General features: G+C 42.8%; 2 protein-coding genes across 5 annotated transcripts in view; one reads left to right on the plus strand and one right to left on the minus strand.

The window, feature by feature from the left end:
• Positions 1-477: 477 nt before the first annotated feature.
• On the minus strand, positions 478-5571 carry LOC132781981 (transmembrane protein 186). The gene is given in 4 exon segments (XM_067461494.1): positions 478-1240; positions 5331-5369; positions 5372-5419; positions 5421-5571. Coding segments are annotated over 4 exon segments (819 nt in total). The 5' UTR covers positions 5490-5571; the 3' UTR covers positions 478-577.
• An 8-nt stretch (positions 5572-5579) lies between these two features.
• LOC137095161 (phosphomannomutase 2-like) overlaps positions 5580-15415 on the plus strand; it is an 86002-nt gene continuing 76166 nt past the window's right edge. Inside the window, exons 1-4 of one of the 4 annotated variants that reach the window (XM_067461496.1) lie at positions 5580-5744; positions 9991-10102; positions 10669-10745; positions 14024-14115. In XM_067461496.1, coding sequence (XP_067317597.1) covers positions 5673-5744; positions 9991-10102; positions 10669-10745; positions 14024-14115 — 353 coding nt within the window. In that variant the 5' untranslated portion in view covers positions 5580-5672. The remainder of the gene's footprint in view (positions 5745-9990; positions 10103-10668; positions 10746-14023; positions 14116-15415) is intronic. The other 3 variants (XM_067461497.1, XM_067461498.1, XM_067461495.1) reach the window with 3 other exon arrangements.

The raw sequence follows: 15415 nt of genomic DNA on the forward strand, positions 1-15415 counted from the left end.
GATTTGTCCTTTGGTGAAGCATCAGCATTCTTTGGCAAAAAAAGGCTCAAGACCTTGTGAAACGACAGCTCCTATGACTCCATAGCATTGAACCAAGACAATTCAAGTGGATTTGTTCTACGGCATAGATGCACCCCAAGGTTTTCCTTTCCATCGCTGGAAGCTTTGGTGTTCTGACACTTTTGTTTCCAAAGAAGGAATCCTAAGTAGGCAGCAACTGTAATACGGACAAATGACAAAGTGCACTTCTTGTTGCTGTGCATGACATTCGTCAGCAAATCTTTTTGTTTTTGTTTTGGGAGTTTGAAAATTTAGGTACTTATTCAATGGCACATTAGACTTGAATAAATACAGTATATAACTATTGCAACCAGATTTATCTATGTTCAAAGACGGAAAAAATTACGAAGATGTGTGAATTAACGAAAATGGACCAACTCGTAAAGCTGATGAAGGAGAAATCTCTAAATCAATATCCAGAAAGAAATGGGGCCTATTTATTACAAAGCAAAGATTAGATCAAATCATTATTGAATTATAATTTTTTTAAAGTCCTATAGTAAATGTCTAAAAAACATCACCCAAGTTCTCCAAACACTTTTGCAAACCCTTTTGGGTCCACAATATTCCCGAAGCGGAGGGAAAAATACAGAAACAGATCTTGGTTGTACTGCTGGAATTTCAGTAGCAGGTCGTTCCGGTTTTCGCCGACATCCCCCAAAGTCATCACCGTTTCCACTGGGCAGTAGATGTCCTTCCTCTTGCCCCAGAAGGTCAAGTGTGAGACCTTTAGTAGCGTGTCATCCCCATTCAGGTACATCATGCCGACAATCCGCCGGAGGTAGAAGCTCATGCCGTAAAGCATGGCGGCAGCAAAGCAAGCGATGCCGGTGCAGTAGAGGCACTGGCTCTGAGGGACTTGGTTTTGCCAGTAAAGGACCCAGATTGGAGGGAGAAGCAGGACAGTGAGCGACGTCTGCAGCAGTTTTAGCCTTGACAGAATCCGGCAAAAATGGATCCCGGGGAACCTGTAAATCAGCCGGAACTGATCCGAATGTTTGGAGATTGAGGTCTCCTTCTGAGTGTGAGATGAAACGCTGAGGCATTGAAATGGGACTGTTGGTCTCCGGAAGGAACGGAGCAGAACCCGATCTTCCTTGAAGCTCTGCAGATTCAATTTGCTTGGGCGACATCTCCTACAGCACGAGAACAAGGGAAAGCGGATAGCAAGGATCCCAGCCTGGAAAAACAAACATACATTTCTGTATTAAACTATACATTCTTTCATACTAGGGTTTCAACCACCGAACCCTTTTTTTGAAAAGCATCAAGCCAATGCCCCTTGTACTTCAAGATGTGGCTCTACCAGACTATAATCCCCAGCATCCAAAGGCCTCGGGGAGCCCAAGAGCATTTATTTATTTACTTACTTTTCTTTTCATCCTGCCTTTCTCCTAGTATAGGGCCTCAAGGTGGCTAATGACAGATTGGGCACAAATTTAACAACATAACTGCACTGCAATTGGGGTTCGGGATGCAAACGGCAGGTGGTTTGGGATGCAGGCAGCAAGCAAGGTCCAACCACATTGGTCTCCCCTCCTTCCATCCATCCATCCAACTAAATATAATATAATATATTGTATATACATATAATATTTGTAATATTATAATGTAATAAAATATAATACTACTACTAATAATACAATATTATAATTATAATTATATATATTTATATTACATGTAATATTACTAATAATATTACAATATAATGGTACAGTACAATACAGTAATTATAATATTGATATTGTACTATGCTAACAATATAATATATTGTGTGTGTGTATCTTGAAAGCCGCTCTGAGTCCCCTTCAGGGTGAGAAGGGCGGCATATAAATGTCGCAAATAAATAAATAAATAATATATAGATGAACCAACTGGCATCCAGATAGAAAGATAAATAAAGAGGAGATATATGTAGCTTGCTTCTGCATCCAAAACCAGCTGCAGTCCATAGACAGACAGATGTTGACAGATATATAGCTTTAGAGATAGATTAGATAAATAAGACACAAAAACATAGGTAAGATAAGATACATATTTTAGACAGATATCTTTATTTAGATATCGATGGACAGGGATGGCGGTCTTTAAATAGATACAGATCTTTAGATAAATAGATAAAGAGAGGTGTAGAGATGTGTTTATTATAAAGTGTTATTTATAATGTGTTTAAACTGTATTTATAATGTTTATTATAGAGTGTTTATTATAATGTATTTAAACTGTATTTAGGTTTTACATTAGTTGCTATGGCCTAACTGTGAGGGATAGGTTGCCATGGTAACACAGCCTCAGAGGAGGTGGGCGGAGTTTAAGGAATAAAAGGTTTGAAAGCGTCAGTAAATTTCCAGTCAGGCGGAAGAGACCCTGAGGAGAAGAGCAGAGCCAGTTAAGGGCTCTGGGAAATAGCAGAGTCAAGAAAGGACTCTGGGAAAAGTAGTTTAGTCCGGTGGACGAGACCCGGGGAAGAGGTTAAGAGTGTTGTGAAGCTGTGAGAATTCAGTAGTTCTTAGAATTTGTGAATATTTCTTCAGCAAGAGAGCTGAAGGTGTTACCTTGTTAGATTGCTTAGGTTAAAGAATCTAACAGAGGGGGTTTAAAGGATCGCCAGTAAGGAAAGACTGGTGATCAGTGGTTTGTTCCGAGTATAGGGCAAACAGTGTGGATATTCACAATAGGGAACTCTGAAGTAGTATAAGCACTTCACTAAAGAAGGAGTTTGTAGAATTGTAACATCAGAAGCCTGTATGTATCTCAAACCAGCCATTTTGTAACATCAAGCCTTGTGCCAAGTTCAAATTCTCAAAACTGCAACAATTACGTTCTGTTAACAATAAAACTTGTTCTCTTTATATTTCAAACCTGCCTCCTCCATTGCTTTTATGCTTGGTGCATTCCACACTACCAAAGTCACCTGACAACACAACTAAAGATAAACAGAGACATAAACCAGCGTCTCTAAACATATTGGTGGCAGCTTAATTGATATCTAAAAGAAGGTTCCTCACAGAATATTGGTGGCATTAAAGAAGATTAATGCTTCCTCACATAATATTGTTGACAAGCGGTGGGATTAACGCTTCCTCACAAGAGGTATCTTTAGATAGATTACAGATAGACAGAGAAAAACAAATAGATATAGAGAGGTATAATTATTTAGACAGATATAGCCATCTTTAAATAGATATAGATCTTTAGATAGATACATATAAATATCTTTATTTAGGTAGATAGCTTTAGACAGATACATATAGCGATCTTTAAATAGATACAGATCTTTAGATAGATTACAGGGATAAATAGATATATAGAGATATCCTTAGATAGATTGATAGATAGCTTTAGATACATATCTATAGATAGACTGGCTGTCCCCTGCCATGCATTGCTGTGACCCAGTCTGTGTGTATGTGTTTTGTGTGTGTATATATGTATTTATGTGTTTGTATATATTTGTGAATTTGTGTGCGTATGTATGTGTGTGCATGTGTATATGTATTTATTTATTTATTTATTTATTTATTATTTGCACTTGTTAACCGCCACTCTCAGCCCGAGGGCGACTCGTGGCGGTGTACAAAACATAGAACATAGAAAGGACAACGGTTTACAGTAGATCAAGACCATAACACAACATCTTACGAATACACAACTAATTAAACTAAAAATCCGCTTCGTCTTGTTTGGGGTCATAATCAATCTCATAGTCATAGTCCATTCCGGTGATCATTCCAAAAACATAGCACTTAATTGAAGGCCTTTTCGAAGAGCCAGGTTTTCAGGCCCCTGCGGAAGGCCATGAGGGAAGGCGCCTGTCTGATTTCAGCAGGGAGGGAGTTCCATAGCCGGGGAACATATATGTGTGTATGTATATGTATATATGTGTGTATGTATATGTATATGTGTGTATGTATATGTATATATGTGTGTATGTATATGTATATATGTGTATATATGTGTGTTTATGCACAGACGTGTGTGTGTGTGTATGAATGTGTGCATGAGTATATGTATATGAGTGTATGTGTATATGTATATATGGTGTATTTTTTGGGGTTTAAAGTCTGTTCCGCTGAGGTTGTGTGTGTGTGTGTTTAGGGGTGATGGAAACTTGTTGGACTGTTAAGTGTATTGTGTCCAAATTTCGTGTCAATTCGTTCAGTGGTTTTTGAGTTATGTTAATCCCACAAAGTAACATTACATTTTTATTTATATATAGATGGATAGATAGAGCCATCTTTAAATAGATATAGATCTTTAGATAGATTATATATAGAGACAAACAAATAGTTTTTGGGGTTTTTTGTCATGTCAGGAGTGGCTTGAGAAACTGCAAGTCACTTCTGGTGTGAAAGAATTGGCCGTCTGCAAGGACGTTGCCTAGGGAACACCTGGATGATTTGATGTTTGTTTGTTTTTTTTAATCATCCTTGTGGGAGGCTTCTCTCATGTCCCTGCATGAGGAGCTGGAGCTGATAGAGGGAGCTCATCCGCCTCTCCCCGGATTCGAACTTGCAACCTGTGGGTCTTCGGTCCTGCCGGCACAGGGGTTTAACCCACTGCGCCACCGGGGGCTCCAACAAATAGATATAGGCAGATATCTTTAGATAGATAAATATCTTTGTTTAGATGAATATCTGTGCATACGCAGAGTGCTTTTGAGCCAACCCTAATGACAATACTGTTTTATTGTTGCATATTTGTATATTTTAAGTTATGTTTTTCATTGTGAGTATAATAATATAGTACAATATAATAATAATAATAATGGATATAGGGAGCCCCCGGTGGCGCAGTGGGTTAAAGCACTGAGGTGCTGAGCTTGTTGATCGAAAGGTCGCAGGTTCGATTCTGGGGAGCGGCGTGAGCTTCCGCTGTCAGCCCTAGCTTCTGCCAACCTAGCAGTTCGAAAACATGCAAATGTGAGTAGATCAATAGGTACCGCTCCGGCGGGAAGGTAACGGCGCTCCATGCAGTCATGCCGGCCACATGACCTTGGAGGTGTCTACGGACAACGCTGGCTCTTCGGCTTAGAAATGGAGATGAGCACCACACCCCAGAGTCAGACATGACTGGACTTAATGTCAGGGGACTACCTTTACCTTTACCTTAAGTAGGTATAAGTGGTCAGAACTTTAAGTAGGTATAAATAGAGATATAGAACTTTAGAGAGAATGATAGATATAAATAGACAAATAAATAGATAGACAGATAGATCTCTCCAGAATGATAGGGAGGGAGAGAGGGAGAGAGGGCAGGGCCTTGCTTGCCTTCTGCATCCTCCCCAGTCCACTTCCTTGGCAGGAGCCAGGTTAGGCTTGCCCTCCAGGTGTTCCGGACTACAACTCCCACAATCCCTCCTGGTGGGGCCTGGTGGGGTTTCTAGCCTCCAGGCCCCGGGGGACTCCGCTCCGCAAGAGGATTACCATGAAGTCGGTGGCAGAGGCACGGAGGCCGCTTCTTGCCCCTCTTCGGGCCAGGCTCCGAGTGCGGCGCGGGGCTTCCTGGGCGCGGTGCCTGCCGGGAACTGTAGTCTTCCGGCCTTAAAGGGGCAGCAGGAAAAGGAAAAGGTCTATGTGTGTGTGTGTCTCTCTCTCTCTTGACAGGCGGCCATGGAGGGCAGCGACGGCGGGCGGGAGCTCTGCCTCTTCGACGTGGACGGCACCCTGACTGGGCCCCGGCAGGTGGGAGGCCGCCAGAGTGCCTCTGTGCATACGCAGAGTGCTTTTGAGCCAACCCTAATGATCATACTGTTTTATTGATGCATATTGGTATATTTTAAGTTGTAATGTTTTTCGTTGTGAGTATAATAATATAGTACAATATAATAATGCATAATATAATAATAATAATAATACTAATTGTGTATTATATATTACATATATAATGTAATTACTAATAATATTGCTGTATAGAAAATACGCAGACCAGTTAGATATGATCTCACTAACATTTCTAGCGAATATACAGTGGAAGTGAAGAACAGATTTGAAGGACTAGATTTAGTAAACAGAGTCCCAGAAGAACTATGGACAGAAGTCCGAGACATTGTTCAGGAGGCGGCAACGAAGTACGTCCCAAAGAAAAAGAAAACCAAGAAGGCAAAATGGTTGTCTGCTGAGACACTGGAAGTAGCCCAAGAAAGGAGGAAAGCAAAAGGAAACAGTGATAAGGGGAGATATGCCCAGTCAAATGCGCAATTCCAGAGGTTAGCCAGAAGAGATAAGGAACTATTTTTAAATAAGCAATGCATGGAAGTGGAAGAAGACAACAGAATAGGAAGGACAAGAGACCTCTTCCAGAAAATTAGAAACATTGGAGGTAAATTTCAGGCAAAAATGGGTATGATAAGAAACAAAGATGGCAGGGACCTAACAGAAGCTGAAGAGATCAAGAGAAGGTGGCGAGACTATACAGAAGATCTGTATAGGAAGGATAATAATATCGAGGATAGTTTTGACGGTGTGGTGAATGAATTAGAACCAGACATCCTGAGGAGTGAGGTGGAATGGGCCTTAAGAAGCATTGCTAACAACAAGGCAGCAGGAGACGACGGGATCCCAGCTGAACTGTTTAAAATCTTAAAAGATGATGCTGTCAAGGTGATGCATGCCATATGCCAGCAAATATGGAAAACACAAGAATGGCCATCAGACTGGAAAAAATCAACTTATATCCCCATACCAAAAAAGGGAAATGCAAAAGACTGCTCAAACTTCCGTACAGTGGCCCTTATTTCTCATGCCAGTAAGGTAATGCTCAAGATCCTGCAAGGAAGACTCCAGCAAGACATGGAGCGAGAGTTGCCAGATGTTCAAGCTGGGTTTAAAAAGGCAGAGGAACGAGAGACCAGATTGCCAATATCCGCTGGATAATGGAGAAAGGCAGGGAGTTTCAGAAAAACATCTACTTCTGCTTCATTGACTACTCTAAAGCCTTTGACTGTGTGGATCATAATAAATTGTGGCAAGTTCTTAATGGGATGGGCATCCCAAGCCACCTTGTCTCTCTCCTGAGGAATCTGTACAAGGACCAAGTAGCAACAGTCAGAACTGACCACGGAACAACAGACTGGTTCAAGATTGGGAAAGGCGTACGGCAAGGCTGCATACTCTCACCCAACCTTTTTAACTTGTATGCAGAACACATCATGCGATGTGCGGGGCTGGATGAATGCAAAGCTGGGGTGAAAATTGCTGGAAGAAACATTAACAACCTCAGATATGCAGATGACACCACTCTGATGGCCGAAAGCGAGGAGGAGCTGAGGAGCCTTCTAATCAAGGTGAAAGAAGAAAGCGCAAAAGCCGGGTTGCAGCTAAACATAAAAAAACCCCAAAATTATGGCAACAAGAATGATTGACAACTGGGAAATAGAGGGAGAAAACGTGGAGGCCGTGACAGACTTTGTATTTTTAGGTGCAAAGATTACTGCAGATGCAGACTGTGGCCAGGAAATCAGAAGACGCTTCCTTCTTGGGAGGAGAGCAATGTCCAGTCTCGATAAAATAGTAAAGAGCAGAGACATCAGAGTGGCAACAAAGATCCGCCTAGTCAAAGCCATGGTATTCCCTGTAGTAACCTACGGATGTGAGAGCTGGACCTTAGGGAAGGCTGAGCGAAGGAAGATCGATGCTTTTGAACTGTGGTGTTGGAGGAAAGCTCTGAGAGTGCCTTGGACTGCGAGAAGATCCAACCAGTCCATCCTCCAGGAAATAAAGCCCGACTGCTCACTAGAGGGAAGGATACTAGAGACAAAGTTGAAGTACTTTGGCCACATCATGAGGAGACAACAAAGCCTAGAGAAGACAATTATGCTGGGGAAAGTGGAAGGCAAAAGGAAGAGGGGCCGACCAAGGGCAAGATGGATGGATGGCATCCTTGAAGTGACTGGACTGACTTTGAAGGAGCTGGGGATGGTGACGGCCGACAGGGAGCTCTGGCGTAGGCTGGTCCATAAGGTCACGAAGAGTCGGAGACGACTGAACGAATGAACAACAACAACAATAGTATAGTACAAAATAATATAGAATCATAATATTGCTATATAATACTAATATATTAAATAATAGCCTCTAGTAGTGCAGCGGGTTAAACCGCTGAGCTGTGGAACTTGCTGACCAAAAGGTTGGTGGTTCGAATCCGTGAAGCGGGGTGAGCTCCTGCTGTTAGGCCCAGCTTTCGCCAACCTAAAAATAAAAGGTAAAGGTAAAGGTAGTCCCCTGACATTAAGTCCAGTCATGTCTGACTCTGGGATGTGGTGCTCATTTCCATTTCTAAGCCGAAGAGCCAGCGTTGTCTGTAGACACCTCCAAGGTCATGTGGCCGGCATGACTGCATGGAGCGCCGTTACCTTCCCACCGGAGCGGTACCTATTGATCTACTCACATTTGCATGTTTTCGAACTGCTAGGTTGGCAGAAGCTAGGGCTGACAGCGGAAGCTCACGCCACTCCCCGGGATCGAACCTGCGACCTTTCGATCAACAAGCTCAGCAGCTCAGTGCTTTAACCCACTGCGCCACCGGGGGCTCCGGTGCACCGCCAACCTAGCAGTTTGAAAACATGCAAATGAGAGCAGATCAATAGGTACTGCTTCTGCAGGAATGTAATGACACTCCATGCAGTCATGCTGGCCACATGACCTTGGAGGCGTCTACGGACAACGCCGGCTCTTCGGCTTCAAATTGGAGATGAGCACATTGCATCTAAATAAGTTCTCTCTCTCCCTATATAGGACACACAGTGCTTGGGAACAAAAGTGTTTTGGATTTTGGATTTTTAGTTTATTTTCTGGGCAAGATACCTTTGACACTGTAATGACTATTACTGACACTAATAAGTAAGAGAAAAATGTGGAGGAAGAGGCCTTAATAATAAAAAGCAATGCTTTGGCCTTAGAAAAGCTCTGTACAGAGAAGGAATTGTGCTCAGTTGTGGGGGACCCAGTCCCACTCAATGTTACGAGGGTTAAATGAAAACTAATGCCTCCATCTTCATAACTCTTCAACAGATGGCAGTACTGGTATGCGGCAGGTACTGGCTTGTTCAGTAGACTCTCCTCTACAGTGCCATTTTGTCGGGAAGCCTTAGCATTGAACGGTTGTGTTGTTAAAGTGCGAAGTATGGAACCCTGCACAGACGGTTGGTCAATGCGACTTAAGCAATGTGCAGTCATTGAATTATTGACAGCAGAAGGTGTCACCCCAAAGGAGATTCATCAGAGAATGCAAGCTGCTTATGGTGATTGTGTTGATGTGAGTACTGTGCGTGTTGGGTGAGTAAGTTTAAAGATGTTGAGGTGGGAACATCTGACCTGCATGATGAACAAAGTGTTAGATGTCCTGTGACAGCAACCACTGAGTTTCTCAAGCAAAAGACTGACAGATTGATTCAGGATGATCGTCGTATCACTCAGAGAGAAATTTCAAGCATCATTGGCATTTCACAAGAATGTGTGGATCACATTATTGCTTTGCCGAGAATGCTGACACCTGAAATGAAAGTGCAAAGACTTGAAACTTCAGAGACTGGATCTCTCCACCATATGACATCCTCTATACAGTCCAGATTTAGTACCGTCTGACTTCTATCTGTTCCCGATAATGAAAAGATCTTCGGAGACATCATTATGCTTCTGATGAAGATGTTGAGAGAACTGTGAGACGTTGGTTGCAGAAACAGAGTGTCGACTTCTTCTGTGACGGCTTCAGAAAACTTGTTCGCCGTTGGCAGAAATGTTTCCAATTGTCTGGTGATTATGTGGAAAAGTGAATAGCGATAGTTAAAGAGCACATTGTAAGGCTTATTTCTGCATTTGATTTATTAAAATATTCCCATCCAAACCCAAGTAACGAAAGTGGAGGCATTACTTTTCATTCAACCCTCGTATGATGGAAAAACATACTCATATTCTTTTCCGACCATTCCAGAAAGTGACTCCAGAGATGGCCAACTTCCTGCAGGCTTTGAGGAAGAAGGTGAAAGTGGGGGTTGTTGGTGGATCAGATTTCGAAAAAATTCAGGAACAACTGGGGGACGATGGTAAGCTTTCTCTATTTTAAGCCTTACATTGTGAAGCACTGAAATGCTGATTTGGGGTATTCTTCCATTACCAATTGGACATTATTCATCCCAGTTTGGTATTCTAACTAATCAGATTCACTTCCATGGAAGTAAGTTTACTCGACCATCTTTCGTGCTCATAAAACCGAGTTAATTGTGTGCCTGCTATACGGTGAAAACAACAGATTTTTTTCCAGCATTGCTTTTAATTAACCTAAAAACTTAAAGACCAGACATGGGCAAACTTTGACCCTCCAGGTGTTTTGGACTTCAACTCCCACAATTCCTAACAGCCTCAGGCCCTTTCCTTTTCCCCCTCAGCCGCTTAAGGATGGGGCCTGAGGCTATTAGGAATTGTGGGAGTTGAAGTCCAAAATATCTGGAGGGCTGAAGTTTGCCCATGCCTTCTATAGGCAGTAGGCCTCTCACCACTGCAAAACGTAAAGGCTGTGATGGGAGCATAAAAAGGTTTTCATGCTATTTCCACCGTGCCTGAAAACAACCAAAATAAACAACCTGTTTGTTTCCTCCCTTTCTTCCAATAGTTGTTGACAGATTCGACTACGTCTTTCCAGAGAACGGTCTAGTGGCCTACAAAGATGGACAGCTTCTGAGTAAACAGGTGAGTCTGCAATATGGAATTAATTAATAAACTTGAGATAAATTCACATGAGCTGTTTCATGACTTGAATTGTCATTCAATCCGATGTCCTATACTGTATTAACTGATCCTGTTAATTTACTCTGTTTCCATGATATTTCCTATGCCGTTATACATTGTTATCCACCTTACTAAACCACTTATCCTTTAACTAGTTCATGTAATGGTTTTCCTTCCCCCCCCCCTCCAAAATTAGTCTGCTGTTATTGTTGTTGCTAGCTATTATTGTTACGTTTTTACGCTGTTTTATGCTGTCTTAATTGTTTTTGCTTTTTTTTAAATTGTATTCTGCCTTAGGCCCCATGTAAGCCGCCCCGAGTCCCTTCGGGGAGATGGAGGCAGGGTAGAAAAATAAAGTTGTTCTTCTTCAGCAGTTTCATATAGTTTCTTTACTCTGCTTTCTTTTGTGTGATTCTGTCTGCTTCTAACCTGCTGAAAATAAGGATTTTCAGACTGGAACCAGTTTGGCTTCAAATTGGGATTGGTCCCAGTCAAGGAAGCCACAGGATGGAGTTTGCATGACCTGAGGAGAGTCTCTTAGCGGTGCATCTATGTTGGGCGAAAGGGCTTATTAGCAAAAGACCCTCCCCATAAATGTACAGCAGAGTAAATTATTAACAGCAGTGTGACCCAGCACCAGTAGCCAAAAATGCTAAAAAGAACAAAAACACACAGACCAATGTTATCTCTTCCATAGGAGGCTTTTCGTTGTAGTAAAATAATATGGTTGCACTATTTACAAGAACAAGGTTTCCATAACACAAGTAAAATTCTTTATACTTCCTTATTTGCTTCCATGCTGGACTTCTTTCTCACGCAGATAACAGCTTCATTCTCACAGAGCCTCTTCTAACACCAGACTTACACAGGAGCTTCACACTGGAGCTTGACACAAGGCCTTCAACCTGGGGCTTCTCACACCAGGCCTTCTCATATTGAGGCCTACCTCACACTGAGGCCTTTCTCACACTGAGACTTTCCCCCACTGTGGGCTCTCTCAGACTGACACCTTTCTCCCATTGAGGCGAACTAACACTGAGGCCTCATACAGAAGCCTGCTAACACACTGAGGCCCTTCGCCCACAGAGACCTTTTACAGACTGAGGCTACTAAGCTACATACTAAGCTAGGCTACCTGCTTATATTGAACTGCAGCTTTTGCTGAGTCATTGCATCCATTTAACCCTTTCAGTGTTTTGACTCACATTTTTGTAATTAAAAATACCTAGTTAATTTTTAATATTTTTTACTTAATGCAGTTTGATGTCATTTTAACTGCCATGGCTCAATGCTATGGAATCTTGGGTTGTAGTTTCTCTAGTCTTTTCTGCCAAATAGGCTTGGTGTTTCTCCAAGCTACAACTTCCTTGATTTTACAAGGGGGAGGGAAATACATTTTTTCTTCCAGTATAAGTTACTTTATTATTGTATTGTCGAAGGCTTTCATGGCCGGAATCACTTGGTTGTGGTAGGTTTTTTCGGGCTATATGGCCATGTTCTAAAGGCATTTTCTCCTGACATTTCACCTGCATCTATGACAAGCATCCTCAGAGGTAGTGTTGGAACTAGGGAAAAGGGTTTATATATCTGTAGAATGACCAGGGTGGGACAAAGGAGTCTTGCCTGCTAGAGCTAGGTGTGAATGTTTCATTACTTTATTATGGGAGTTATGTTTACTTTATTATTACTTATATCCTGCATTTTCTCTCCAAAAAAAGTGACTTACAGTAAAACTGATACAACTGAAAAAACAACAACATTAAAATTAAAAATTCATGGTATTTTAAAATAAACAGTTAAACCCCTGATTAAAATACTGCAACAAAAGGCAGAGTTACTTTTGCTGGGGAACTTGAGCTCCCAGGGAGTATTATTGCCAAGCTCTGGTTAAAACAAACTTGTAGGCCATTGGGTTGCTGTGAGTTTTCTGGGCTGTATGGCCATGTTCCAGAAGCATTCTCTCTTGACGTTTCACCCACATCTATGGCAGGCATCCTCAGAGGTTGTGAGGTCTGTTGGAAACTAGGCAAGCGAGATTTATCTATCTGTGGAATAATGTCCAAGGTGGGAGAAAGAACTCTTGTCTGCTTGTGGCAAGTGTGAATGTTGCAGTTGGCCACCTTGATTAGCACTGAATGGCCTTGCAGCTTCAAAGACTGGCTGATTCCTGCCTGACCATCCAGCCTCTGCTCTAAAACCACTAGAGGAGGAGACTCCATCAGCAGCAGCATAGTTTAATGTAATGACTATCTGACAGTTGCTGTGAGTTTTCCAGGCTGTATGGCCATGTTACAGAAGCATTCTCTCCTGACATTTCACCCACATCTGAGGCAGGCATCCTCAGAGGTTATGAGGTCTGTTGGAAACTGGGCAAGTGAGGTTTATATATCTGTGGAATAATGTCCAGGGTAGGAGAAAGAGCTCTTGTCTGCTTGAAGCACATGTAAATGTTGCAATTGGCCACCTTGATTAGCACTGGCTGCTTCCTGCCTGGGGGAATCCTTTGTTAGGAGGTGTTAGTTGGCCTTGATTGTTTCATGTCTGGAATCAGGGAGTTCTCCCTCATGTTCAGGTGGAATATTTCCTGCAATTTGAGTCCATTTGCTCTGTTATGTCTGTCTCCAGAGCAACAAAAAACAAGCTGGTTCCCTCCTCAATTTGGCCTCCTTTCAAATATTTCAACATGGCTCCCATGTCCCCTTCTCTTAGGTTTCTTTCTCCAAGCTAAACATCCCCAGCTCCCGTTTTTTTGGTGGGCTCGAACTCCAAATCTTTGAACATTGTGGTCACCCTTCTCTGGACATGTTGTCAATCTCATTCTTGAATTGTTCTGCCCAGAACTAGATGCAGGATTATTATTCCTGGTGAGGAATAAAGCAAAATAGAGTGGGACTTTGATTTCCCTTGATCTAGTCACTAGACTCCTATTGATGCAGGCTAGGATCACACTCCTGGCTCATGTTCAGGCCCTGGACATTCCACAGATATATAAACCCCACTTGCCTAGGGTGGGAGAAAGAACTCTTGTCTGTAGGGAATTTCTTCAGCTTGTCTCCAATCTAATGGGAATCTAGAAATAATCTAGAAAAAATCCCATGTGCCTGGATTGTAACCCCACTTTCTCCTCCCCTGAGAATTGCTCAGCAAGATCCCTTTTAAATAAACAGTGTCATTGCAATATTGTCCTTTCCCCCCCTGGTTTGTTTGATCAATCTCTCCTGATGTGTTTCTCTGTACAGAGTATTCAAAGTCATCTGGGTGAAGAGCTGCTCCAAGACTTGATCAACTACTGCCTGAGTTACATTGCAAAACTTAAGCTGCCTAGGAAACGGTATGTCTGCAAAATTACCTTTCCGTGTTCCTTTGGATGCAATAGTATGGTTCCTTTTGCACTACATAATTACTTACTTACTTACTTAGGCGATCCCTCGTTGGATGAGTAAGATGGTCTTCCATTATGGATTTCCTTGTGGCTCCATATGTGGCTGTGGAGCCCTATTCTTGCTCTGCATCTTCTTCCGCAGTGAGGGCATTGGTTTCCAGGTGGAAGGCGGTCCCGGTCGGGGTTGGCTTGACGCGCTTTCCTCCTGGCACGTTTCTCTCTTTCACCCTCCACTCGTGCCTCCTCAAATTCTGCAGCACTGCTGGTCACAGCTGTCCTCCAGCTGGAGCGCTCAAGGGCCAGGGCTTCCCAATTCTCAGTGTCTATGCCAGAGTTTTTAAGGTTGGCTTTGAGCCCATCTTTAAATCTCTTTTCCTGTCCACCAACATTCCGTTTTCCGTTCTTAAGTTCGGAGTAGAGCAACTGCTTTGGGAGACGGTGGTCAGGCATCCGGACAACGTGGCCGGCCCAGCGGAGTTGATGTTGGAGGACCATCGCTTCAATGCTGGTGGTCTTTGCTTCTTCCAGCACACTGACGTTTGTCCGCCTGTCTTCCCAGGAGATTTGCAGGATTTTCCGGAGGCAGCGCTGATGGAAACGTTCCAGGAGCTGCATGTGACGTCTGTAGACAGTCCACGTCTCACAGGCATATAGCAGGGTTGGGAGGACAATAGCTTTATAGACAAGCACCTTGGTCTCCCTACGGATGTCCCGGTCCTCAAACACTCTCTGCTTCATTCTGGAAAATACTGCACTTGCAGAGCTCAGGCGGTGTTGTATTTCAGCGTCGATGTTGACTTTGGTGGAGAGGTGGCTGCCAAGGTAGCAGAAATGGTCCACATTTTCTAATGTTACGCCATTAAGCTGTATTACTGGCATTGGAGAGGGATGGGCTGGTGACTGCTGGAACAGCACCTTGGTTTTCTCAATGTTCAGTGACAGGCCGAGCTTCTCATATGCTTCTGCGAAGGTGTTTAGAGTGGCTTGTAGATCTTCTTCTGAATGCGCACAGACGACATTGTCATCAGCATACTGGAGTTCTATAACAGCTGTTGTTGTAACCTTGGTTTTGGCTTTCAGTCTGCTGAGGTTGAATAGCTTGCCATCTGTCCGATAGATTATTTCCACTCCGGTGGAAAGCCTCCTGTCAACAAGGTGAAGTATCATAGCGATGAAGATGGAGAATAGAGTTGGGGCAATAACAAATCCCTGTTTGACACCGGATTCCACTTTAAATGGGTCACTTTGG

Source organism: Anolis sagrei, chromosome Y, assembly GCF_037176765.1.
Source record: "Anolis sagrei isolate rAnoSag1 chromosome Y, rAnoSag1.mat, whole genome shotgun sequence".
Taxonomy (NCBI): Eukaryota; Metazoa; Chordata; class Lepidosauria; order Squamata; family Dactyloidae; genus Anolis; species Anolis sagrei.